Source organism: Daldinia decipiens (genome assembly GCF_022478715.1).
Source record: "Daldinia decipiens strain CBS 113046 unplaced genomic scaffold F4813scaffold_1, whole genome shotgun sequence".
In the NCBI taxonomy this organism is placed as follows: Eukaryota; Fungi; Ascomycota; class Sordariomycetes; order Xylariales; family Hypoxylaceae; genus Daldinia; species Daldinia decipiens.
In genome coordinates, this window is record NW_026054544.1 from 1,543,921 (window position 1) to 1,569,106 (window position 25,186).

Here is a 25,186-nt window from a genome sequence, read left to right on the forward strand (position 1 = left end):
TATTAGGTTTGGTTCTAATCGGAGCTATTCCGTATAATGTTTCCGTATAATGGTTCCATATAATGTTACAGTATAATACATAGTTATTTCTTACATAACATGTACATACATACTATAGAACGTCTACTCCGTAACGGAAACCGGCAATTTGCGACATGATCGAGGTCAGGCCGTAAACCTCGTCAACTCGCAACTCGGCACGGGGTTGAAGGTGTCAAATACTAAGTTAATTATAGATCATGAGAATGATCTCTTGTTCTATCAGCTGGTTAAAATGTCTAGCATAATTCTATCATGCACCTTGATGTATTGTATTCCTGACCGCTTAATGCACTAGGTATTCCAAGTATCTAAGTATACTTAATTACAGAGTACGAAGTTTTGTTAGCTATGTCGATCATCAAGAGGCCTCTTACAATACCAGAATACCTAATATGTCCTCGATCGCTTACGGGCCTCCGTAGGGCTCGACAAGGCCGATGCCCGAAAAGATTAGATGAAACGAGTTGTTACAGGGTCACTTTTACTTGCTTTAGGTACTTGCCTTTAGTGGGTGGCTTCCGCTAGCCTAATATGGCACTTGAACATTGATGTAACTTGTCTGGTAGCCTACTTCCTTCAGCCCATACGTAATTGGCTTTGAGGTTGAATGTAGGTACCTCTTACCTACAGGTACAATACATATGTATTGTACCTAACGCAGGTAGTACCAGCATAGGCGCTCGCAGCACGCTCGCAGCAGGCACGCAGCAAGCAAGACCGCAAACAAAAAGGAAACCCCCCGTCGCACCAAAACTCCCCCTGGGGGGTCTGCAGGTCCAACCTTGGACCAATGAATTTTCGACCTTCATACGTTTTTCGTGTCCGAGCTTCATCTAAAGTGCTTTATTGGCGAGGAATTCCGTTAAAAAGAGGCTGAGACAGAAATAGATGGAGCCATTCTACATTCTGTCTTAATCGCCCATTCTTTCTGTATATTTCGCATCTGATCTTGTTGCTTTGCAGCACATCAACAGCAGCACAACAACATCCTCCTTCATTCTCCTCATTTCCTTCTGTAATAGTGACACGACTTCCCGTTCTGTGATACCCGCCGCCGACTTCCCGACATCTAATCTTCTTCGCCCCTCGGCCGTCTTTAATTCTTTATTGGCTCCCTTGTTACTACTGAGCTCAGGATCGCATAGCCAGCCAACTTTACATTCGCGCCTTATTACGTCTCTCTCCTTCGAAACTAGACCCTGCTTTCACCCGATTTGAATCAGTTTTAGAACCTCCGACCCGGCTACTATAAATCGGTGGTTTTTTTTTTTTTTTGGAGGACTGCATCATCACCATGCCGGGGTTCGCAGACTCTTTTTGGTCCTCAGACTATGCCGCAGGTGAGCGCGAAACAATCTGCCCAACCTGCCCCTTATACAAAGACTAACTATTTTCAAGGCCTGGGCGTCCTGTTCACCAAGCTCCAGCAGGGAGTCCAGGAGAACAAGCAAGTCTTGACGATCGCTCGAATGCGAGCCGAAGCCGAAGAGGTTTACGGCCAGCGACTTGGGGAGATTGCGCCCGCAGCCGACAAGATTACTGGTGGCTTCTCGCGTGACGACGGCGCGAGTGTGCGAAAAGTACGAACCGCATATTTTCTCTAGATATAGTACGGGTGCCTCTAGCTAACCTTTGCTCTTCTATGTCCAGGCCTACGATGGCGTCCGGTCCGAGATGGAGGATGCTTCAAAAAGCCACAAGAAGATCGCACAGGGTATTCGAGACCTGGTCGTGAATCCCTTTGCGCGGTGGTGCGACGCTCACGAATCCCGCATCCAAGATTCCCAAGACGACTTGCAAACTCGTATAAAAGCTCACGATCGCCAAGCCGAGGTAGTCAAAAAGCTACGGAGCACCTATTTTAATAAGTGCCGCCTAGTCGAAGACCTCGAGGAGGAAAACAAGCTAGCCTTTCAAGACCCAGAAACGAGCCCCAAGCAGAATCAGAACATCCCCGAGATCAAGGTATCGCCCAATGAAAAGGAAGAGGAGGAAGATGACGAGATATACGAGATCGGCGATGAGACATACCAGACGGAACAGGTCAAGAAGATACTATCTCACATGTTGAACACTATAAAGATGGGCGAGACTAAAGTACCCATCCTGGGAACATACCTCAACACCTCGTCTGGTTCCGATATAGTTGAGTACATGCAACGGCATATGGGATCGACCAGTATCAGCTACGCCGAACGGATTGGACAGGATTTAGTGTCGAACGGCTTCCTTCGTCTGGTTGGTAATGTTGGCAATAACTTTGCGAACAGCTCAAAATTCTTCTACCAGTGGCGGCCGAAGGCATTTCAGCTAGCAGGTGTTCCGGAGAAGAAGGCGACGTTTGGAAGGACGTTTTCCTTGCCTTCAAATCCCGAGAGCGGGTCCGACTCCCCTGTCGTGGGCGCCGTTAGCGAATACTTGTCGGGCTGGAATGTTCTCGGTAGCCAACACCCTAACGAGACCCCCCCGGAACGTCTACGTCGCGAGGCTAGGGAGGCCGATGAGAAGTACAAGGCTAGTGTTCAGAAGCTAGATGAAATGCGTTGTGAGCTAGAGGAAGCTATTTTCGTGCACTTAAGGTTCCTCGAGCGCTGCGAGCTGGACAGGCTAAAAGCCATCAAGACGGTCATTCTCGATTTCTCGGGCACCATTGGAAATGTCATCCCAAGCTTACAGTCTGCGGTGGACCGCATGGTTCTATACCAGGAGACAGTTCAGCCCATAGGAGACTTGCGATATCTCCTAGAGAACTACAGGACAGGTCGCTTTGCACCCCGGGTTGTCACGTATGAAAACTACTATAACAAGGTTGACGAGCAGACATTCGGCGTAGATCTAGAGGCTAGGGCTAGGGCGGACAAAAAGCGCGTCCCTATTATCATCACAACGCTGCTGACGTATCTGGACAATCACTACCCGGATCTTGAAGGAGACGAAGCAAGACGAGGGGTCTGGCTTGCGGAAGTTCAGCTCCCGCAAGTTCATAAATTGCGTACCAAAGTGAACAATGGCAAACCCCTTACCGCCGATGATCTCGCAGAATTCGACGTTCCCACCGTTGCCTATCTGCTAAAACTATACCTCTTGGAACTCCCAGGTGTGTATTTAATTTATAAGACGATGTAACAGAGACTAATAAGGGACATAGATTCACTAGTATCCTCTCATGTATATGAGATCATTAGGACTATCTACCAAACGCCGGCGTCAGAGACTACTGACGAATCACGCGTTGCTGTTCTGCAGCAGACCCTCTCACAGTTACGACTTACGAATATCGCTACACTTGACGCATGTATGAACCATTTTACGAGACTGATAGACTTAACGTCGGCGGACGAGCAATACGTACAAGAACTCGCGACATCCCTGGCTCCTTGCATCTTGCGTCCGAAGACTGAAACCTCGTTAACACTGGAGGAGAAGCACACATATCGCTTGGTCCGCGATTTATTTGCGCACAAGGACGCCATCTTCAGCGAGCTGAAGCGTATGTCGAGTCTCACACACTCGGGGTCGGTTAACAACAACCGACCTAGAGCTATTAGCACAGATGAGAGCAATAGGAGAGCTCACATGGAAGAGAGGCAACGGGCTCTGCTAGAGAAGGCAGGCCCACGCGGGCGCGCTACTAGTCCAGCGCCAGGATTCCGCCATCGACGTGATAGGAGCACGGGTGGACCCGAGACCCGATTTCCTATCGCCAGCCCGACGACGGCTAACGAGCGCCAACGGAGCAGCCTTGGCAGCCTCGGTACCGTGAAGAGGTCCAGTCTCGAGGTTCCTGATGGAACGGGACAACCGTCGGCGGAGGTAAACGGAAGCGCTAACGGGGATTCCCCCAAGACGGAACCCGAACACATAGTTTCCAAGCGAGATAGTCTGAACCGAAGCAGCGCTAGATTCGTTGGCGGCCGTAGAGTCACGACCTCTTCGACGACAGGAACTGGGAGCACACCTTCCACTCCTGTTAGCAAGGCGACAGATAGCGGAACTCCGATCCACGACCGCGGTGTGCAACTCGTCGACGCACCGATGGACGATTAGTAACGTGTGAGCTGTCTACATACCTAGGGTCATGTGAACCGGTACCGGAGACCGTAAGGTGATATCTTGACACGCATCTGGCTGATCGGCGTCTATTTTTCCAGTATAAGAAAAGGGGGCCATTCCCTCGTATAGGGGAAAAGGGGAAACTTGATGGAAGGACTTATCGGCGGAGCCGCTTAGCCTACGTATAATGTAAAATGTCCCTATACGCATGTACAAGATTGTCGTTGTTGTCGTTGTTCTCGTTGCTGCTATTTAGTGTTGTACTACGTATTACACACACACACACACACATACACCCGCCCACTCCTACGACGAAAAGATCCCAAGGCTCGACTAAGATAGGATGGATAGTTTAATTCGTCTATTCTACACATCAGCCCAGCCTAGGCGTATCCTCGTCCCCCCCCCCCAACCCTCCCTTCTCCCCGTTATTTTCTTTTGTCTTGTCTTTTCCCCGACTACTACTACATTACATACTACTACGACTAGAGCGCGTTTACAAAAATTTTGGAGGGTGGGTAGGCAAAGCAGGCAAGCAAGCAAGTAAAGGGGCGTGTTGGCTTGTTCTCATACGTTTTGTACGTTGATCATGACATACCTACGTAGTTGAATTGAATTGAATTGAATCTTAAGATGATTACTTGGTTATATTTATATATATATCTATTTCTATTCGTATCAACTGGGTTATATTTGGTTTTATATTCGCTTTTTTATACCTGTTATGCGCGACATTTGGTTATAGATGGTAGGAAGGAGGTAAAGTGAAGGATGAGATTAGAATAAGTGATGGATGGATGGATGGCCTTAAGAATATATATATTTTAAAAAAAGTGTAAAGTGTCTAGACTCCGTTGTAGCAATGCTCATGATGATATTTCGTCTATATACTAGGTAGCCAGTACGAATGTCTAATTTACTAATTATACTACCGCTATTTATGTAGATATTTATTTATGCATTACACTCCCCTCCCATCTTCACGCCGCACCCGCGTCCTGGATCTCAGCCGGCTTCGCCTTTTTCTTCTTCGGTTTAGCCTTGACCACGTCTCCAGCAGCATCGCCCTCATCTATAGGTGCGACCTTCTTCTTTTTCTTCTTGACCTTGACCGCGGTATCCCCTTCGCCGTCGGGATCCGTCGTCTTCGGCTTCTTGGCCTTCTTCTTCTTGACGACGGTACCGGCGGCATCGACGCCCTGGGCGACTTGTATGCGCTCATTTGCGCGCTGCATCTCGAGGCGCAGACGCTCGACTTCCTTCATGGCCTGCGCCATCTCGGCTTCCTCGCGCTGTTGGGCCTCGGGGTCGTATACGCGACCGGCCGGGTCATCCTCGAGGCTGAGCGCGCCGATACTGGTAGAGTCGACACCGAGAAGCGATTGCTTGAGCTTCTTGCTGCCGGCTCGGACCTTGGCGGCGGTGTCCGAATTGTTTTCGGAGTCGTAGTTCTTTGGCGTGCTTAAGCCGCTGCCACCCAGGTTTTCGTCTGCGGCAACAACGATCTTCTGCCGCGGCGGACGGCGGGCTGGTTTAGACGCCACGTGGCGAGAATGATCGACGCCTGCGCTAAGTTTATCGAGGTCGAGTTCCATGATGGGGATCGAGTCGACGTCCAAGTCAGGACCATTCGAATTTTGGAGGATATTATGTATCGGCGTTGATGATCTCTGAATAGAATTGCTTTCCCCGATATAGAATGGATCATCTCGATTCCTTTCCAGACGCTCAGCCTTTCTTTTGGCTAATATATCTGCATCCAGATATGTCTCCTCGGTAGGCTGCTGGTAAGAGCTAGCAATATCCTCGCGAGCATCTGCCAGCTTATTGATGGCTGGCTCGGAGGCTATACTTGTCGCGGATGGTCGTTGATAATAATAACTCCCAAACTCATCTGACTCGTCGACTGGTATTGATATCGAATCAGCGGATGTGAGTAGGAGGTTGAGGTTTGGATTTATAGGTTCGTCAAGGTCTAACCCTCCTGGGAGTGGGACATTCTTCTGTGCTGTTTGAGCAACCGAATTTAATTCCCAACCAGCAAAAAGAGAGGGTATTGCTTGCGTGAGTAGCAGAGGAGGATCTTGGTGGACGGTTTCTGTCGAAGCTTGCTGACTAGATGCCGCTTCCGCAGTAAGTTTTAGCAGTTCTATGAATTCTACTGCTCGTTCTTGAACCTCTAGGTTTGGATGTTGTACTAAAGCCTCGAAGGAATGAATAATGCGAGCCATCAGGAGCAAGATCTTGGATTTACGCTCAGGTGTCCAAGGTGTTAATTGGTCTCCGGCAACCAACGAGAAAATCTTCATGGCCGCTTGAAGGCAGGCTGCGAGAGACTCGGGTGGTGAAGTCTTTTGGGATAGTTGCAACAGAGCTCCAAGAATATCGTCTGGGGAAGGTAATTCTGAACAAAATTCACCGAGAATCCAAGCAGCTGGCTTTAATATTCCCGAAGCAATCGAGCGCGCAATTCTAGTCTCGCCATTCAGTTGAGATATAATCGCCTCGGCAGCGCGAACGCACGCGGGACGAAGCGCCTGGACCTTGACGGCAATATTCCGCAATTCGTTCCCTATTTTCTCAGATATATCACCGCTGCTCGACCTCCCAGGTGCAGAAAGTAAGTCTATATCGTCGACAGGTCGTGGTAGCGGAGCAGTCCGAACAAGCTGCGTTAGTATATCAATATACCACTCGAAATCTGTTAAGAAGCCGTAATTATTTTGAGAACACATATTTAGTATTCTATTCATCACATCGACTCTGTAGTCATCCGGAAGCGGTGGGGATCCGTTCGCCGATTTTGGAGCGGAATCAATTGTCCTCTCAAAGTCTTCGTCATCTGAATCCCCGGAGCTTGGCCCCGAATGATTTGTAGTCCTGCGATCTCCTGAAGACAGCTTGAGTTGTCTCATGAGACGGCCGACAATAGACAAGAGATTGTCACCGCTAACCATGCCTTGCACAAGGTCGAGCGCTTTGATACGGATAGAAATGTCGGCACTGTCTATACACTCTAGAATGACGTCTTCTTGCTGAGCTACAAGCCAAGGATGGGTCAAAACGATTTGGTTGAAAGCGAGCAGCGCCACATATTTCACTATATCCCCGAAATCAGTAAACGAAGTCATAGGGGTCGAGGGGCAAGCTCACAATTTGGGTCACCATCTACCATAATCATCCCTCGAAGCTTATTAACGCAAAGAGATGCGATCTCCTCTCTCCCGTCCGTATCTTCACCACTTCCAAGAATTCCCCCTTGGATAATTCCGCTTATACATTCGTACAATAAAGACATGGCAGGGGTTGTCTGGATGATCTCTGTCAGAGGCGGTAACAATTTGCGAACAAGTCTCGGCTCAAGGGGTGTTAACGTAGCAAACTAGTTAAAGGTTAGCTCAGATCCAGGTGTGACCGAGACGTTATACTGCCTACCAGCTTGATCAGCTTTATTGCCATCCAGTTGTTACCGCTATCGACCAATAGCTCAAACAGCCGGGGTGCTAGAGGAAGGAAATCATGGGGCCGCCGCCATCCCAGTTCGCATATGACATTAATAATTGCAGCCGTTACGCTGGGGTCTTCAGTCCTATCCATAAGTCTCTCCTTTATCTTCGGCCAGGCAGCTCGTAGAGTTTCTGGATAAACTAAGGCAAGCCTGTATAGCGTGACAATCGTCTTCTTGCGAATCGCTGGGTGGGTGTGGCTAAGTCGAGGCAGGAGATCAGATAAAACGGAGAGGGCGAGCGATGGCGTGATAACATGCGGAAGAGTGACAATCGGAAGGGCGATGGTAGTGGCTGATGCCGCCGTCAAATCCTGGAAGACAAGTTCAGCATATTCGTTTCGTTGCGTCTCTGGAAGCCTATCGCAAGACCTAACCTCATACCTTCTTGAGGAGATTTGTTGCCAGCATGAGGACCTCGGTATCAGGACGGAAGCTCTGAATTGCGCCAAGATATCCCACTCGTTTTTGGTGGTATTTAGGAGAAGCCATCACCTCGAGTACATTGAAAGACGCCCATGACATATCGTGCCCGAACATTTCTAGGTAAACTAGCTTCAGCAAGGCAGTAGCCTTGAGATCTATAACAAAAAGGCATGAAGTCAGCTATGAGCCTAGTGTATTTATAATGGGAGGGCAGCTAACCTAAGTCCTGGCTTCGAATTTCGGAGCGGCATTCTTTCAGGCAGTTTTGTATGTACTCCTTCTCGTTCCCCTTATGATTCCTCAGACCTCGGATGAGGTCGTACAAGGATTTTTCGAACCTACGATGAGATTGTCAACGGACTCTAATTCGCACGAAATCATGATAGTATGATAGTATAAGGTGGACTGCATACATGGTCGTTGTTTATTTCGGAACGGTGATCAACTATGAGTTAAAGGCTGCGAGCTCAGAGTGCGCCTCGGTCCACTCATCATCTTGACAGCGCGACGATAGCTTGGCGATATATAGGCGTCGTAGGAGACCTGTTCATCTAGGGGGTTGTGTTGGTGAATAGCTACTACATACTACATAGGTAGGTAGTAGGTATTTCGCAATATACCTAGGTAGGTAGATTTAGATAATGTTGATGGTGCAAGTATCAATGAATATGCCCCACGGCTTGGGGGAGCACGCACGTCAGCGGACCATTTCCATAAGCTAAGGCTAAGTACCTTAGTACATACCTACCTAGGTACCTAACCTAACCTTAGCACTTGCTAGACCTGGAGGCGGTGGGGTGTTTAATACGGCAGAACATGACTTCCGGCCCGTGCACCACAATATGTACGTAAGGACCTCATAAGGATCGGTAGGTACGGGGCTTTATGTAACTAAAATAAACTACCTCTAAGTATTACTTCGTACTAACTAACTTAAATTATCACGAACCTTAGTTTCCTTCTAACCGTATCTTTAATATCCACCATCTCACTTGAACTACTCTAGATATTTGATAACAGCAACATCAGAGTGTAAATTACGATCAAATACGTTCTCAAGTCAACATGTCTTCTTCCCTTCTTCATCCGCCTAGCCACTTGTCCCCTGCTGTAGCCTTGCGGCATTCACAGCAAGCTCCGGCTATACTTGGGAAGTCTACAGGTGCCATCTCAACCTCTCTTTTCCAATCTCTACTCTCAGCCCCCGAAACATCCGAATTATGGACTACCTATGAAAATCTCTTATTATCATGCCTTCGGACTGGAGACGACGAGTCAGCCCATCATTGCCTCGCAAGACTAGTGAATAGGTTTGGCAATGACAACGAACGTATCATGGCCTTGAAAGGCCTCCTTAAAGAAGCTGATGCCAGCGATTCCGCTACTTTAAATGTTATCCTGAAAGAATATGAACAGATCTTACAGGACAACCCAACTAATATCGTGAGCTTTCTTCCCCGTGACTCCTTATACCGAATACTAATACAGTCTGTACAGCCTATTTTAAAGCGCCGTGTAGCCTTGTTGCGGTCTGTTGGACGGACCTCCGAGTCTGTCAGTGTTCTGATATCGCTTCTCGATATCTCTCCTACCGACGCAGAGGCGTGGGCTGAGCTTGCTGATCTCTATTTTTCACAAGGACTATACTCTCAAGCTATCTTTGCGCTTGAAGAGGTTCTTGTCCTACAACCAAATGCTTGGAATGTTAGTTTTCTTATTTCACTATATTAATTTCATCCGTGCTAACTTTAGCTGTGCTAGGTACACGCTCGTCTCGGCGAAGTATTGTTCATTGCTGCAAAATCGTCAGATAACGCAAGTCAATTAGGCGAGGCTATAAAACGCTTCAGCAGAAGCATTGAGCTCTGCGATGGCTATTTACGAGGTTACTATGGTCTTAAACTGGTATAAATCCCTTTGTTCGTTTTCGAACAGGAAATCTACTAACTTGAGTAAAAAGACTACGAAACAGCTTCTTCTGGGTGACCCATCTAAGGTATCACAAAGCCGGACAACTTCCGACGGGTTTGCTATACCCGATTCGGTTACACTTAGCAAACTTGATGAAGTGGCCACCGAGAAACTCGCAGAGATAGTCCGACGCAGTTCATCAGGCGAAAAAGGTTGGCAGGGTTACGATGAGGCTGAAGTCAAGGCAGCCAAAGAGCTTCTTGAGAATGACACAGCTGTAGTCATTAGGTGAGAAGCTACTGTCATGTTGTAAACATTACACTAGGTTAGGGATTCGAGTCGTTCTTCCGCGACGCTCGCCTTAGCCTCATTCGCGTGGCCGAGTTTCTTGCAGGAGTTGCAAGTCGTTGGGTAACGAATAGGGAGAAGGTCCATTTAGCATGCGCAGAAAGGGGAGAGTTGTTAATTGGTGCCCCAGGCGGATTTCGTATCTGGAGCGGTGGGACTTGGGCAGGCAGACGTGTCCACTAGTCTGGGTAATACTGGGTAATGCCGATTTGGCCAACAAGTACCCTGCCGGACGTTTGTTCCTACAGTACGAGTAGCACGTGGCTCCAGTCGCGCAGTCTTGGTCGTTGTGAATCAGAAAGGCGGCGTTGCAATCGAATGACTGAGAATTTATCAAGTGGCTCGCATTCTTAGTGCCTTACTATTTGGCATGTATATATGTCTGGATGCACTGTAACCATATAGGTACCATATTATGATATTTGGGCAGCAAACCCGCCACATCGTCGGGCAGCGTCTAGCCATAAGCTAATCGGAGTTCCACAGCCAGAGACATCTAAGACGGGTCCAGCCGCAGACAAGTCTCTGCATCCATCCTCCACTTCCGAATTGGATGCGGTAAGGTTGCCATTCCTAACGCCCCTCGTTCGGGATTGGCCCTCTCAGCAAGGTAGGTGATGAATATGTCTTGAGCAGGCTGGTAATTTGCACATCGATCTACGCGGAGGTTAGAGCAGCAAACAATGCTTCGACTCCATACTTCCAAATCTAGCCATGTATCTACTAATAACAGGCCGCTTACGACACCACGTATTATGGCTTCTGGAGACTAGATGATACCAAATCCGTCAAGACCTATGGGTGAGCGAAAGGTCTTATTAGTAGAGGCGAACAGCCACCGCCCGAGTTCTCAGCTTGAGATCTGAAATCTGAAATCTGTTTCAAGACGACACAGGAAGACATACCTCCACTCGCCATCTCTATCTTACAGGAAAACGCTAGTCTTGCTCGACCTCCGGAATTGGCGTCTTAAACTTTTCATAATTCTCCCCGGTGACCAATGGCTTGCGATTCAATCTCAGAGGTTTCAGTCGGACATGTGTTGCCTGTCAGTGTAAAGTACCAACAAGACAGCAATCAGTTTGTCGACCTTAATTCTTAGGAACGGGAACAATACAATGTCCAGCTACCTATCATGGCAACGTCCGGAGCAAATGGCTTCGGCAGAGCCCCGGTCAACCGGATATGAAGACTGACTACCGTATACTGCAAAGCAAATATAAGGGTGAATAGCCCGACGGGCAGATATTAAGAATCCGGACAGAGACCATACAACAGACGACGAATTTGCAAAATGAAGGGCACCAGTTATGATAATGCTGTCGTGTTCGGTGTAAGTCCAAGGATCTCGATCATTGGTGGTCTGCGGAGTGTGCATCGGCCCCAGCAAAGCGCAAGCGGTGTGGGCCAGACTCTCTGCTGTTTCTGCTGTTTCTGCTGCGTGCTGTGCCTGTAGGTGTTTCTTTCTGCTCTCAGCCTACGTTGCTTGGCCCCTCTCTTGCCCTCTACATAATCATTCGCCCTTATTTCTCCTAGACTATTTGTACACAGTACGACTTCATAACAATAAACAATCACCGGGACCTACTTGAATGCTACCAGATCCAAATTGGCTCCGGAATATTGACAAGTTTAAGATACCGCCATCATTCCTTTCCATTTTCTACCCATATTTTCTCTTTTACATACTGCCACATGATACTATCTTAGGTATACATACATACATATATACATACATATATACATACATACACATACATACACATACGGGGACAACACCGGGTCCCTCACACGAAGACGAGAAAACCGAAACAAGAGAGAAACTCGACCCTCACCGGAGCATACTGCAACTCAACTCTAACGCAAAAAGCTAATGTACGTTAATTATTTTGCATTCCTCGGGATATACGCATGGCACCAGCTCTCATCTGGGTAGCCGTCTTTCATTTTTCAACTTTCGACTTTCATCTTTCAACTTTCAACTCTCAACACCTACATAGTACATACCTAGGTAGCATGTCCATGTCCATGTCCATGTCCATGTCCTAGGCTAAGCTAGTGCTGATAACCCCCTGTGAAGGAGGGATCTACAATACCTACGCCTGGGATGAAGATTCTAGAGCATTAAGGCCTACATGTGCGCCGTAGTACGGGTACGTTGTTTATGTGTAGGTATGTATAGTGCGTCTGTGTGTGTAGGTGAATGCAAATGTAGTATGGTATTAGTTTTTGGCCCCTCTCTATCTGGGCTGTGTCACCTGCCTGTCCCCCGTCCTGCCGTCCCCGTCCCCCATTATCCATTATCCATTATCCATTATCTCCCTCTACTCGCTTGGCCCCTCGCTGACGATGGGATCGTGGGTTCTAGTATTAGTGCCACTAAGTATTATAAGTTCCGGGCATCCTCCCCGTTCCCTGCTCTCTCATCCTTCCTAACGCACAATAAATACAAAAAGTGCGGTCGGTCATACTTCGATCTGCACGCTCGAATATCGAAAGTGCTGACCGCAGACTTTCGTTTTAGCCCTTGAGGCCGAGACGATATAACACGTCTCTCTGTGTTTACGCCGGTAACATCAAAGTCTTATTCGTCGCATTCACGATTTAAAGTTGTACTTTCCAATTCCAAACGGGTACCGATCACCGACCGATAGCAATAGCAACAGCAACAGCAACAGCAACAGCAACAGCAACAGCAACAGCAACAGCAACAGCAACAGCAACAGCAACAGCAACAGCAACAGCAACAGCAACCGATAGCCGGAGTTCCTAACTAGGGTAAGTGTGTCTCGCACCTTTCGCACCTCTCGCACATTCCATATTCATTACCGTGCCTTCCTACCTTACAGGTATAGCCTATGAACTTATGCGCATACCTGTTTCACCCAAGGGCGAAGTTGAACTGCTTTAAACTGTTTTATTGCATACCTCTCTGAGCCGAGACCAATTCACATTACAATTCACCATTCACCCCGCTTGAATTTGGCGCCACTTGCAATTCCACACCTTTTGCCAACAGAAACCCAATTCGATATCCCTTTGCGCCCAACTGAGCCAGTCTCATTGGAAGACCGGGATCCCCCAGATACATTTTTGACAATTGTACCGCTCACCTGTCACGAGAGACTTGTCTACAAAAAGCCATCCAAATTCCTCATTTAGATTCATCCTCGGATTGTTCCGCACGATAGTACACCACGCCCTATCTGCATTCACCTTCACTGTGCGACCAGCATTCATCTTCAAAAGAGAGAGAGAAAAAAAAGCCACAGGAGAACGGTGGATCAAAATTGCTAACACTGTTGCTAGAAACTTGGGTTATTTCGCAACATTATTCCTATTGTGATTCGGAATTCCACATACCAACAACAACGCCCAGTTCAGAGAGCTGAACTATAAATCAATTCAAACTCGCTCAGTGAGGTTGGCAACTTCGGCTACCGCCTAATCGCTAACCTCCCTTTGCTCCGACTTTCTTAGGTAGATCGTCGAGGGGAAGGGGTATCTAGACGTTAAATTATCACCAATGTCGTAAGTAGCGATAGTCTATTACTCATTCAACTCGCCATTGACCTCCTCATTTAAGTCGAAGATACACTACCACACGCACTCCACGCCACAGCGGTCCCATCTCGGACGAAGTCAGTTACTCAGAAGAGGAGGATTCAAGACCTAGTGGAGGATCATACAGTCACGGACGAGAGGTTTCGGACGAGGACTCTTACGAGAGTGAAGAGGAAGAAGAGTTTGACGACGACGATATTGATCCAGAAGATTCAGCTTCTACTAGTCCCTCAAGGCGCCATCACCAAGAAGCTCGTCCACATCGCGCTCCATCCCGTGCCCCGTCTCGCACACCGTCTGGACAGCAGCACAGGAGTGTTGCCCATAGAGTACCCTCCCATTACGATTACGATACTTATCGGCAGGCGCCGAACCCATCCACCAGTCTGGATTCAGATTACGATTACTACGGCCGGGGTGCCTACCCACCGCCGGCCGGAGGGAACCAGTATTATGCCGGCGGCCGTGGCGGTTATCCCCAAAGCCACGTTGGCGGCTATGCTCCCCCTTATGGTGGAAGTGGGCAGATGGTGCCATACGGACCACCTAACCCTTACCAAAATCCTTTCGCCCCGATGAACGGAAATGCTGGTAATTATTTTAATAACGAGCATAGGTGGCCTGGTGGTAACGAAATGATGCCATTTGGCGGAGGTGGCGGTCAGAATTACTTTGGTGGTCAGCCGCCGTATCCCATGCCACACGGCATGGCACAATATCAGTGGTCCCCTCCTCCGCCTCCTCCGACGGACATTGGTGGCCGGTCTCGAACACCTGCCCCAGCTCCAGCTCCAGCTCCGGAGCCCCCGAAGGAGGACCCCGAAAAGGAAGCCATGAAAAAGAAATTAGCTGAGATTGAAGCCGAGCAAAAGCGGAAAGAACAAGAAGCCAAGCAAAAGGAGCTCGAGGCTCAAATTAGGCTGGAGGCAGAGCTGGCATTCCAACGCAAAATGGAGCAGATCAAGAGGGACGAAGAGATCCGTGCCGAGGAAAGAAAGATTGCTATGGAGAAGTTAACCAAAGACATTGAAGATGCAAAAAGGGCAGCCGAGAAAGCCGAGGCGGAGCGTGCCCGCAAGGAAGCAGAAGCTCTCGAAAGAGCTGAGCGAAGTGCCCGCGACAAACTCGAAGCGGAACAGAAGGCCGAAGCAGAAAGGAAGAGGAAAGAGGCGGAGGCTGCCGCCCTGGCAGAGGCTGCTCTTCAGGCTAAGCTACAGGCCGCTATTAGGGCTGAAGCGGATGCGAGAGCGGCGGCGGCGGCTAGAGCTGCTGAGGAGGCTGCACAAAGAAAGAAATTTGAGGAAGAGGCCAAGGCAAAAGCTGAGTTAGAAGCCCGCAAAAAGATAGAAGCTGAAGAGGCGGCCAGGGCCGCTGCCGCTGCAAAGGCAGCGGAAGAGGCCGCTCAGAGAAAGAAATTCGAGGAAGAGGCTAAAGCAAAGGCGGAGTTGGAAGCTCGCTTGAAGTTGGAGGCCGAGGCGAACGCCAGGGCTGCAGCAGCGAAGGCGGCGGCGGAAGAGGCGGCAAGGCAGAAAAAAATAGAAGAAGAAGCTAAAATCAAAGCTGAGCTTGAAGCTCGTAAAAAGATAGAAGATGAAAAGGCAGCGGCGGAGGCAGCCAAAGCTGCCGAGGAGGCTAAGAAGAAGGAAGAGGAGGCACTGAAGAAGAAGCTCTTAGAAGAGGCCAAGCTCAAGGCTGAAGAAGCGAATAAGAAGAGCCTTGGTAAGGACAAGGCGCCGATTCGGTTCAAGGATGCCGTGGGAAGAAAATTCAGCTTCCCTTTCCATATATGCCAGAGCTGGCAGGTACGTCAAAGGTCCTGTGTTTTCGCTTGAAGCCCGCATACTAATTTACTCTCTAGGGCATGGAAGAGCTCATCAAGCAAGCTTTCAGTCATGTGGATGTTATTGGTCCCCATGTACAAGCTGGGCATTATGACCTTATTGGTCCGAATGGCGAGATTATTCTACCCCAGATATGGGATAAGGTGATTGAGCCAGATTGGGCGGTGACGATGCATATGTGGCCTATGGATCGGCCGGCCATGCCTCAGGGAGGAGCTATGAGATCTATACCTGGTAGACCAGGGGTTCACATGGCAGGCGGCCCATTCCCGCCGCAGGGTTTTAGGCCGCAAGGCCAACAGCGCCCGGTAAGCAGTGGTGGACCTCCACCTCCGCCGTCTCATCCGATGATGATGGGTGCGGGTGGCATGAGGGGCCAGGTTCCTTTCGACGGACGCCCAGTTGGGGGTCCCGGTGGAGGGATGCCTCCAAATATCATCCAAGTTAACAAGCCTCCTGGTAAGAAGCCAGCCAAGAAAGTCCAGAGCGGCGTGCTTGGGTGGATAGGTGGAGGAGCCGCGAAGCCCACTAAAAGCAAGAGGTCAGTCGCCGCGTCCATTATGTTTTTTGTTACATGAACTCACAACTGAATATGTAGTAGTAAAACTAGACGATAAGGTATAATCCATTCACATGTGCTCCGGGGATACCTGGGCAACTCGATCTAGCCACTGTCAATTTCCACTTACTCCCGTGCCTTTTTCGCCAGGCACCAGTCCTAATTTTTATTCCCATCACCAATTTATTTTTGGGGAGTTCTGCGAACGGTCTCCAATAACAGATTCTGCATTATACCCCGGCTCGAGACGACTTCATTGTTTAAAGCGGCATTTTCCGCGGGCTTTTTTCTTCGAGCACGTATTATGGACGAAGTAATAATTACCACGGAGAACCAATATTTATTCATCACAACTTTGATACCGGTAGACCTGTATCATTTCTTACTACTACCGCGTGTTTACATCTAGGACTATATTTTTTTTTCTCACATGAGGTGACGATGTCTCGGGCTAAGAATGACGAAGTGTATGAGGAGGAAAGGCAAGTACATGGATGTTCTTTCAAGACGGCGAGCATTTTTACCTTGTTGAGATTTGTTTTGAGAGGCTATATTCTCGGATGGCGTCGTGGTTGAGAAAGATTGGGGAGACCAAGACACATCCGGACTGATCTGTTACATATTTACATTAGGAGTTACTATAAGTTTTGAATTGAATTTTGAGAATTGTATTCTTAGGACTTTAGTTGATGTGAAGATTTATTATGATTTTGGCCGTGTAATTTGAAGATGGTGTACATGGATAGGGTGTCCATACAGACAAATTAGTCGAGGCTAGCGGGCCTTATAGGGGGAGTTGCTCAGCAGGGAACTGATTCGCGGTCTTCTGTGAGTGATAGGAATATGGTGCATCATTACATCGCATTAATAGGCGCGCTTCGGGACATAGCAAAGATCCAATGCCTCACCGCACAACCCCCGGATCATTCCGAGTCTCCTTCAACACCCGCTGCGCCTGCTGCACAAACGCCTCCACCATGACCCCCGCGACCTTATCGGCAACAGCCGAGCTCACAGCCGTGTACAAGGGGTTCGCGAACTGGTACTTTATCGCGAGGCGGACGTCGCTCCACCCGTGCTCACGCTGGTGGTCGCGGAGAGCCGGGACGACCGTCCATCGCGTTACCAGGCTCTTGAATACGCCCCGGCTCCCGACGTCGGGCCCGGGGTCTGCCAGGCCGTGTCTGCGCAGCTCGGAGGCGGGGATCTCGGTGCGCGCGTCGCCGCTTATGGCTTCGACGATGCCGAGGGTCGGGACGCAGAAGAGGCGGCTCGTGTAGGTTTCTTGGAAAGCGCCCCAGCCGGCGGTTAGGTCGGCTTGGGTGGGCCAGCGGCGGGTGGTGGGGTGTGGGTGTGGGTTGCCGGGAGACGAGGGCGAGGACGAGGGAGGTGTTGGGTCGGTCCAGCGCGTCACGCGCGAGACTTTGCAGTGTGGTAGGAAGCGCACGTAGGAGTCGACGTCGGCGATGATGTCGTAGAGGCGCTCGTGGTCGTAGGGGAGACGGCGCGAGGCGGTTAGGATTTGCGGCTTGGTGGGGTCGGGGATGGAGATGAAGGTGCGCCGGGGAGGGTGCGGGTGTGTTTGTAGGGTGGAGAGGAGGCGCGGTGGGCGTGGGAGGAGGCGTGCTGTTGCCATTGGAGACTCGGGAGCGGGAGCGAGGAAGAGTCGGGAGGGAGGCCGAGTAGGTAGTTCAAGGTGGGTTACGCTTATGAGTTATGGACCTAGATACGAAAAGAGAGTTGTAAATTCATATGTAGAAATCTCGGAAAGTCTATAAATCTTGCATTTTAAAATCATACCGCCGTCTAGCTGTTTAATGTAGGTCTATACATATCACGACGCAAGGAAAAAAGTAATATACAACAGAATTAGTGCTCTTCTTAGCTAGAAGCGATAAGTACAAAAAAAGTGACGTCGAATTTCACTGCGCGCATCGGTGGATTATCGATAAGGAAAAGCGGCGCTACTAGTAAAGCCCCACTCCGTTCTGTGCTTAAATTTTCTTGGAATCTTTTTTCTTCCCAACCCAATCTCTTACCAACTCGTTTTTCCCCCACGAGCTCCCAGTATGCCAGGAAACACAACTTTGCGGTGACCGACGAGAGGACTAGTGAAAGGACTCGGTCGACAAGCGCCGCATTTTTATATATCGCGCGATGGCTTCTGCTGTCGCAACTGCCGCGGCAGCATTGCCAGATGAGGAGCTGCTGGCCAAGGCTGAAGCGTTGACCGTGCAGGACGGTGCTGAGGCCCAGCTGCCTGCCCACAGGAACCATGATCCGCAGAATAACTTGAAGAGGAGTGATCCTTTTCAGTTTGGGTCGCGCTACCTTCAGGAAAATGATGATGTCTTCGAGTTCAATGCTTGGGATCATGTGGAGACTGACGACACTTATAAGGAGTATGCTGAGCAGCAATATGCCATGCAACGAGAGTCGCCAGTCTCCGACTTCGACAAAAGTGAGTACACTGCCTTTTCTATCACCTCCGGTGTTGTGATGATACTCTATAATGCATAGTTCATCTGAATCTCTCTGATGACCACATACATCAATTCTTTCGCTCCCATCTGACACACCTTACCCTTACGACCTCAATATTGCTATGTTGAGTAGATGCAGCTGCTAACAGACGCAATCATAGGTAGATTCAATTCCGACCCTGCTAAGTGGTGGAATCTGTTCTATAAGAATAACACGGCCAACTTCTTTAAGAACCGTAAATGGTTACAACAAGAGTTCCCCGTACTTGACAAGGTTACTGCACAAGATACCGGTCCGGTTACAGTGCTGGAAGTCGGTGCCGGCGCCGGCAATACGGCGTTTCCTATCTTGGCCAATAACAAGAACCCCAAGCTGAAACTGCATGCTTGTGACTTCTCTAAAAAGGCTGTTGAAGTGATGCGTAGTCATGAAGAGTATAACACCGACTTCATGCAAGCCGACGTATGGGATGCCGCTGGCGAGGACCTGCCGCCCGGCCTCGAAGAAGGCAGTGTAGACGTTGTCCTTATGATATTCATATTCTCTGCCCTGTCCCCGAAGCAGTGGGAGCAGGCTGTGCGAAACATCTATCGAGTACTCAAGCCAGGCGGTGAGGTTTGCTTCCGCGACTACGGCAGAGGTGATCTAGCACAGGTTCGATTCAAGAAAGGTCGATACCTAGAAGAGAACTTCTACATTAGAGGGGATGGTACCCGGGTCTACTTCTTTGAGAAAGACGAGTTGGCTCAGATATGGACGGGAACGTCTGCTACTGTAGATGATGCAAAGGACGACGGCGAGACTACTGAGCCTTCGGAGTCGAAGGTACAGGAACCCTTGTTTGATGTAGAGGAGTTGGGCGTTGATAGAAGGATGCTCGTAAATAGAGCCCGGCGGTTGAAGATGTATCGCTGCTGGATGCAAGGTCGCTTCCGTAAGAAATACACATGATTTCGCAACACTTGTATGCGTGCCAAGATGTGATTTTGTATTGCATTTCTAGTCTAACTTGGCGATGTTACTTTTATTAAACCACTTAGGTTATAGGTAATATATCCTACGCACTCAACACGTCAACTAGCCTCTCCCGATCATCTTTCCTAAACCCAATACGATCCAAATAACCCTCAAGATTGCCATACTTCACATCCAAGTGCCATTCAATCCTCTCGGCGAAACTATCCGCCACGCCTCCCCACTCTGGCGAGAGGCCAAGCTTCCGAAACTCTACGCGTCGAACCTCGTAGTCGCCTGCGAGGGCCTTGCGCGACAGCTGGTAGTCGTGGGTGATGGCGTCTGACGGCACGCCGAGGATCATCAAGGCCAGGGCGACGATGAGGCCGGTTCGGTCTTTGCCCAGGGCGCAATGGACTAGGAGGGGGAGGGATGAGGGGGATATGAAGGTGCGGAGGGCCTGGGGGAGGGGGGTAGGGTTAGTTTTTTTTTTGTTTCTTTCTTTGGGGGGTGGTGAGTACATGGAACTTACCTCGGCGATCTCAGGGCCAGACTGATCCAGCGTTACAAAAGCTATACCTACGAGACCCCGCGGCTGGATGACTTCCCGGCTTAGGATGCTAATAGCACGATCGTTGTGGCCGAAGAACAAGAGGATGGATGTTTTGCTACGGGTAGGTTGTGGGTTGTTAGTTGTCTAGCCTAGGTCAGGTAGCTATGACTGGAGTTGTGTTGTGTAGTGAGGGTGTACATATATTCGACGGTGGGTGTTGTTGAGGATGACAAGTCAATCAGTTCTCATAGATGTGTGTATGTATGTAGGTATGTATGTTGGTCTATTGGTAGAAGGATGGAAGGAAGAGAAAGGAAAGGTAACGGGGTCTTACAAGGAACTCCACCACCCAAGCTGTCTCGTGAGAAACGTCTGGAACCGCTCCCCCGTCACCTTGATCTCGCGGTACTTCAAGCCGGGGATCTGCCCGGGCGCGAGGGCCTTGGTTAGGCCTGCTCGGTGCCTCTGTTGTTCATTCCTGGGCGGCGTTGCAACTGGTCAGTATCTACCTACCTACGGTGTACCAGTATATAGGGGGGGAGTATCGGAGCAGCTTACTTATTACGGAGATCCACGACCGTTCGGATGCCCAGCTCATCTCTAAGTTTCGTGCGGTCTTCGGGGGATGCTCTGTCTAGAGTGCGGGTTAGGATCGTGATGATTGGTGTATGGGGATAGATGGATGGATAGATGGATGGACAAATAGACAAATAGGGACACTTTTCTCTTACCTGGTCGCGCGGATCGGAAGAACACGCCTTCTCGGACGACCCTGAGGTGAAAGTTAGCTGTTTTTGTCTTTACTGGTATTTAGAGGTGGCTTGGTCTGTGATATATCTCTTACTGCCGGCCGAGATGGTCGTTGATGGTCTTTCCGACGTCTCGGAAGTTGTCGATGTTGTCGAAAGCGATGGACATTATGTCGTTGGTTCAAGCGACCAGGTTGGTATTCTTGGATATACGTATAGGTGGATATACACTTCACCGAATAAATCAGGATAGACCTGCGTGGTATCTTAGCGAGTTGGTCTTATGGGATACGATATACGTTATATAGTTGTTAGCTAAGTTTATAGAGTTGTTTGACTGTAAGTGCGCTCAACAATATAAGGTACAACAATATAAGGAGTTGCCTTATATTGTTGATAGGGAGGTACGCCTTGACCCTGTTCTGTTTTAGTTGATGCCGTTCTAAACATCTATGTGCATTAATATTTTACGAGGGTTTCTCAATCGTCAGAGCTACTCGTCAAAGCTATTAACTCATATTCTCAAGAGTATACTTCTTATACGAATATTCTACTGCCTTCTACAAGACATCGAAGCTAAGGGTAATATACAGATACAGATCTAGAAAATAAAAAGACACTGAAGCTAACATTAGCTCTTGAGAAACTCTGCAATAGTCTCACTGATGGACGCTGTTCTTCTCCATCACTAGAGTCTTGTGCATGTGTATTTAGATAGTCACGGTCTATGGCCTTGAAGTCTCGGTACGCATCAAATTGTCGGCTTCCTCGCTCTTATCATAGCAAATCTCAAGCACCTGTAAGCTTTTCGGTAGACGTTCCCATGGCATCTCTGGATGTTGCATCAAAAGTAACGGATGAAGAATAGCCTGTTGTATCTGTATAAACGGCAACTACAGTATTTAAACTGTATATTGCCTCTGAATCCGTATCGATAACTGTCGTATTTGTATTAAACCGAATTACTTAATCAAACTTTACGGGGTACATCATGTTGATGAGAATACTATGTCCATATGCGCTAGCTTCAATAATACATACGAACAGAGGCTGGTGTATGACAATGACGTAATAACCATCATTGGCATCCTCAAAGCCACAAGCGATGATGAAGACAATGATAAACCAACCATGCAGGCATGGTTCAAGCTACACAAAAAAGGAACTCATAGCCGTTAACATCTTATTTCTTGTTTTCATTAATACAATTATGTCCCCGAATATGTCGTTCCTCGTCGCTAGACATCAAGTATCAAATACTTGTATACCCAGGTAGGGATCTATACATATTCCTGGCATACGATTCCCAGCATCATCATCACACATACACTACCTTTGTCGTCGTGTAAACGAGCTATACCCAGGTAGTTGATTTGTATCTCTCGACTCATCATACCTACATCATCCATCATCCCACCTTCGATAACTACGAGGACTTATTCCATTCATCTTTTTTTCTCCATTCTCCGTTCTCCGTTCTTCATTCTCCATTCTCTCTCACCTTAAGCTCACCTTCATCCCACCTCCACTCACGTCTCCAATCAACCAGATCTCTCAATCAGCTTATCTCCAATCAGACCCGGCAATCCTATGCCGATCCTTCTAAAAAAAGAGAGGGAAAGCCGAGAAATCTAGGTGAGGTCCAATACGACTGTACGCGTACAGATGCAGCTGAGCGTTCGTCGTTCTCAGCCACACAATATATAATGATCACAACCAATGAGACGGAGACACAGGGGGGCTTGGGGCGACAGCTACATGATGACGACACCAAACCGACAGGTAAGCTTCATGTCGCAGACTCTCTTTTTATTTATTTATCATCGTGACTTTAATTTATTATATTTCTTTAAAATCAAATTACAAAAAATGTTACCATCATTTTTAATTAATCTTATAAGCGATAGCTGATTCTTTGTTAGTTCACTCGGGAAAGCTCATTTATGCAAAACCCCAAGACCTTCCGAGCTTCCCGTCTATTGGCCTCTCAAAAAAAGGATCCGCAGCCAGTGCAGCAGCAGCTTTAGGTTGGGTCTCCAATACATCACCTGAGCTGTGGAAGCCGGACAAATCCGCTCCAGCTTCAGCTGCCGCCTTCATGGCGAAAGATTATAAGCTGAGTCCCGCCTGGGAACCCGTTCCTAGCCAGCACAGCGCCAAAGCCGCTCTGTTCGCGTCACAATCTGCCATGAGCGTCACCAAGCCCGCGAAATCCACAACTCCCGATCCTGGCCATTCTGCCGCAAATCTGGCTTTCAAGTCGGATCGGAGCGTACCCGGTTCTGTCCATGGGAGCCCTCTGGAGCGCCACGGATCGCTACTTGCTGCGAAAGGTGCCATGGCAAACCGCCAGAGGGCGAAGTCCTCGCCGATTCCTAAGGAATCGTATCCGGATGAGGCGAATGCTGCTGCTAATGCCCTAAGTGCTGCGACACGAGCTCATAGGCCAATTCGGTCACCGACTATAAGCGAAACCAGCGAGAATGCCGGCTCTGTCCCTTATACTAATATGAACAGGCAGATGTTCACATCGCGACCGCCGGTTAAATCTGAAGTCGACGATCAGAAGAGAGCTGATATTCTTCATGCTTCTGCTGTCGCAATGGCCAAGAAGATGTATACTCAGCAGCAAAAAATGATTGATGCCAAAAAGGCACATGATAATGCTAACCCTCCTCAAGAGAATACCGATGCTTTTAGCAGCGTTAGCGATGATGCACAACCTATGCAGCTTACTACCCTGCAAGATGCGGCTTACAAGCAAGCCCAAGCACGTCTAGCTAAGATGCACGAAGAGCATTTTAAGGGTCGTGAATATCAGGAGTATTACGGAGCTAAGCCGCTCACGCGACGGTTTTCAATCAGGGGTAAGCTCAGGAAAAGGGCCTCGAGCGACGGCGATGTTATTGAAGACCGTAGGCGATCACAGCAGATTAGGCAGCAGATGTCTTTATTCTCCAGCAAAATTTCTCAAGTCGACGACAAAAAACGGCAGCATGATCAAGAAGTATTACTCGCTGCAGCTCAGAGGAACGTGCACGAACGTTTGAAAGGGATGGACGAGAAGATATCCGCCGAGACGGGAATGATCCACCCATCTACTCCAACACAATGGGAAATGAAAGCACACGCTATAGCCCAGGCTCAGGCCGAGCAGCGCATAGGTCAGAGGCACGGACAGGTCAATATTGGTGCCGGAAAGTATATGAGCCAAGATGAAATCGACGCAATCGCCACAGCGAGGGTCAAGCCCGTTTTAGATGAGATCAATGAAAGGGTTGAGGAAGAGCAGGCAAGGCAAATAGAGTTACGTCTCGAGATGGAGAAGAAGAAAGAAGAGGAAGAGATTGAAAAAGCTCGACAAAAGGAAATCCAGGATATCAATAAACGACTTAAGGGTCAGCTACGTTCTATATCATATCTTCTAGATTTCATGCACTGACAACCTCCCCAGAACAAGATAAGCAAGAGCAGAAAGAGAGGAGGGCAGAGGAGAAACACGAAGCCAAGGTGAGGAAAGAAGAAGAAAAAGCAGCCAAAGCAGAACAGAAACGGCTAGCGAGGACCGAGAAACGTAGGTCAACTGAGCGGTCCGGGGAAAGTCAAGATGAGCCGGACCCCGCAAGTGGAACAGTAGTTATGAATACTGCGGGCCAACCCGTCAGCATGCCTCCGCTAGAACCGGAATTCGCCGCCACCGAAAACGTCGAAGATGGAGTAGTGGATCGAGAGTCAGTGTCACCGGGCGAAGGGTCGTCGAAAGGCGGCGTTAAGACATGGTTCAAAAACCGCTTTTCTCGGGGCGCGAAGCAGCAACCGGAAGACAAAGGCAAATCGGTCGAGAGGGGTTTCGTCGGCGGGGCGGCACTGACGGGTGTTAATAGCTCTACGAGCGTAGATAATCGTAGCGTTAGCGTGCGTGCTGTCGCGATGGCGGGGCGCGGGCGGACTACTAGTCTGGAGGATGAGGCTGCGGGCCCGGCGATGCCGATGAGCAGTTCGAGCGATGACGAGAACGAGTATTTCCGCGACGAGGCGCGAGCTGAGCCCAAGGCGCCGCTAACGCCGCCTAGGCCGCTCCGCTCGTCGGTTGCGAGTCATAGTCCCAGTCGGGACTCGAAGTTTGTGGAGATGGTGTGAGGCGAGGGGTTACCCAAGGTGTGCTATTTTATTACGATATACACATTTTGCGCGCGC

At 49.0% G+C, this 25,186-nt stretch overlaps 10 protein-coding genes across 10 annotated transcripts; 6 read left to right on the forward strand and 4 right to left on the reverse strand.

Annotated features, from left to right (window-relative positions):
* Positions 1-671: 671 nt before the first annotated feature.
* F4813DRAFT_342641 (uncharacterized protein) lies at positions 672-4,752 on the forward strand. Its single transcript, XM_049241444.1, has 4 exons — positions 672-1,382; positions 1,441-1,622; positions 1,693-3,139; positions 3,191-4,752. The coding sequence occupies exons 1-4, from the start codon at positions 1,337-1,339 to the stop codon at positions 4,087-4,089; spliced, it is 2,574 nt and encodes an 857-aa protein (XP_049104975.1). The 5' UTR covers positions 672-1,336; the 3' UTR covers positions 4,090-4,752.
* Positions 4,753-4,901: 149 nt separating this feature from the next.
* F4813DRAFT_342642 (Adaptor protein complex AP-3 delta subunit) lies at positions 4,902-8,767 on the reverse strand. Its single transcript, XM_049241445.1, has 6 exons — positions 8,440-8,767; positions 8,246-8,364; positions 7,985-8,181; positions 7,531-7,914; positions 7,249-7,477; positions 4,902-7,195 (listed from the first exon to the last, which is right to left on the reverse strand). Coding segments are annotated over exons 1-6 (3,051 nt in total). The 5' UTR covers positions 8,442-8,767; the 3' UTR covers positions 4,902-5,075.
* A 159-nt stretch (positions 8,768-8,926) lies between these two features.
* F4813DRAFT_17032 (tetratricopeptide) lies at positions 8,927-10,820 on the forward strand. The gene is made up of 4 exons (XM_049239173.1): positions 8,927-9,469; positions 9,524-9,730; positions 9,788-9,931; positions 9,987-10,820. Exons 1-4 carry the CDS (start codon positions 9,092-9,094, stop codon positions 10,227-10,229), a joined length of 972 nt encoding a protein of 323 aa, XP_049104977.1. The 5' UTR covers positions 8,927-9,091; the 3' UTR covers positions 10,230-10,820.
* Positions 10,821-12,289: 1,469 nt separating this feature from the next.
* On the forward strand, positions 12,290-13,029 carry F4813DRAFT_17010 (uncharacterized protein). The gene has a single exon (XM_049239171.1). The coding sequence runs from the start codon at positions 12,421-12,423 to the stop codon at positions 12,814-12,816; it is 396 nt and encodes a 131-aa protein (XP_049104978.1). The 5' UTR covers positions 12,290-12,420; the 3' UTR covers positions 12,817-13,029.
* On the reverse strand, positions 12,926-13,376 carry F4813DRAFT_384586 (uncharacterized protein; the record flags this gene model as incomplete). Its single annotated transcript, XM_049246107.1, has 2 exons — positions 12,926-13,054; positions 13,257-13,376. 2 exons carry the CDS (start codon positions 13,374-13,376, stop codon positions 12,926-12,928), a joined length of 249 nt encoding a protein of 82 aa, XP_049104979.1.
* F4813DRAFT_342651 (uncharacterized protein) lies at positions 13,142-16,920 on the forward strand. Its single transcript, XM_049241446.1, has 4 exons — positions 13,142-13,816; positions 13,872-15,651; positions 15,708-16,231; positions 16,289-16,920. The coding sequence occupies exons 1-4, from the start codon at positions 13,812-13,814 to the stop codon at positions 16,305-16,307; spliced, it is 2,328 nt and encodes a 775-aa protein (XP_049104980.1). The 5' UTR covers positions 13,142-13,811; the 3' UTR covers positions 16,308-16,920.
* F4813DRAFT_342653 (dehydrase and lipid transport-domain-containing protein) lies at positions 16,884-18,136 on the reverse strand. The gene has a single exon (XM_049241447.1). The coding sequence runs from the start codon at positions 17,883-17,885 to the stop codon at positions 17,154-17,156; it is 732 nt and encodes a 243-aa protein (XP_049104981.1). The 5' UTR covers positions 17,886-18,136; the 3' UTR covers positions 16,884-17,153.
* A 142-nt stretch (positions 18,137-18,278) lies between these two features.
* On the forward strand, positions 18,279-19,737 carry F4813DRAFT_17216 (methyltransferase). The gene is made up of 2 exons (XM_049239196.1): positions 18,279-18,710; positions 18,894-19,737. The coding sequence occupies exons 1-2, from the start codon at positions 18,407-18,409 to the stop codon at positions 19,682-19,684; spliced, it is 1,095 nt and encodes a 364-aa protein (XP_049104982.1). The 5' UTR covers positions 18,279-18,406; the 3' UTR covers positions 19,685-19,737.
* Positions 19,738-21,158, reverse strand: F4813DRAFT_395028 (protein-tyrosine phosphatase-like protein; the record flags this gene model as incomplete). Its single annotated transcript, XM_049247649.1, has 6 exons — positions 19,738-20,147; positions 20,220-20,355; positions 20,575-20,718; positions 20,799-20,874; positions 20,972-21,012; positions 21,085-21,158. 6 exons carry the CDS (start codon positions 21,156-21,158, stop codon positions 19,791-19,793), a joined length of 828 nt encoding a protein of 275 aa, XP_049104983.1. The 3' UTR covers positions 19,738-19,790.
* A 1,537-nt stretch (positions 21,159-22,695) lies between these two features.
* Positions 22,696-25,129, forward strand: F4813DRAFT_384591 (uncharacterized protein; the record flags this gene model as incomplete). The annotated part of the gene is made up of 3 exons (XM_049246108.1): positions 22,696-22,771; positions 22,912-24,387; positions 24,444-25,129. The coding sequence occupies 3 exons, from the start codon at positions 22,696-22,698 to the stop codon at positions 25,127-25,129; spliced, it is 2,238 nt and encodes a 745-aa protein (XP_049104984.1).
* Positions 25,130-25,186: the final 57 nt, after the last annotated feature.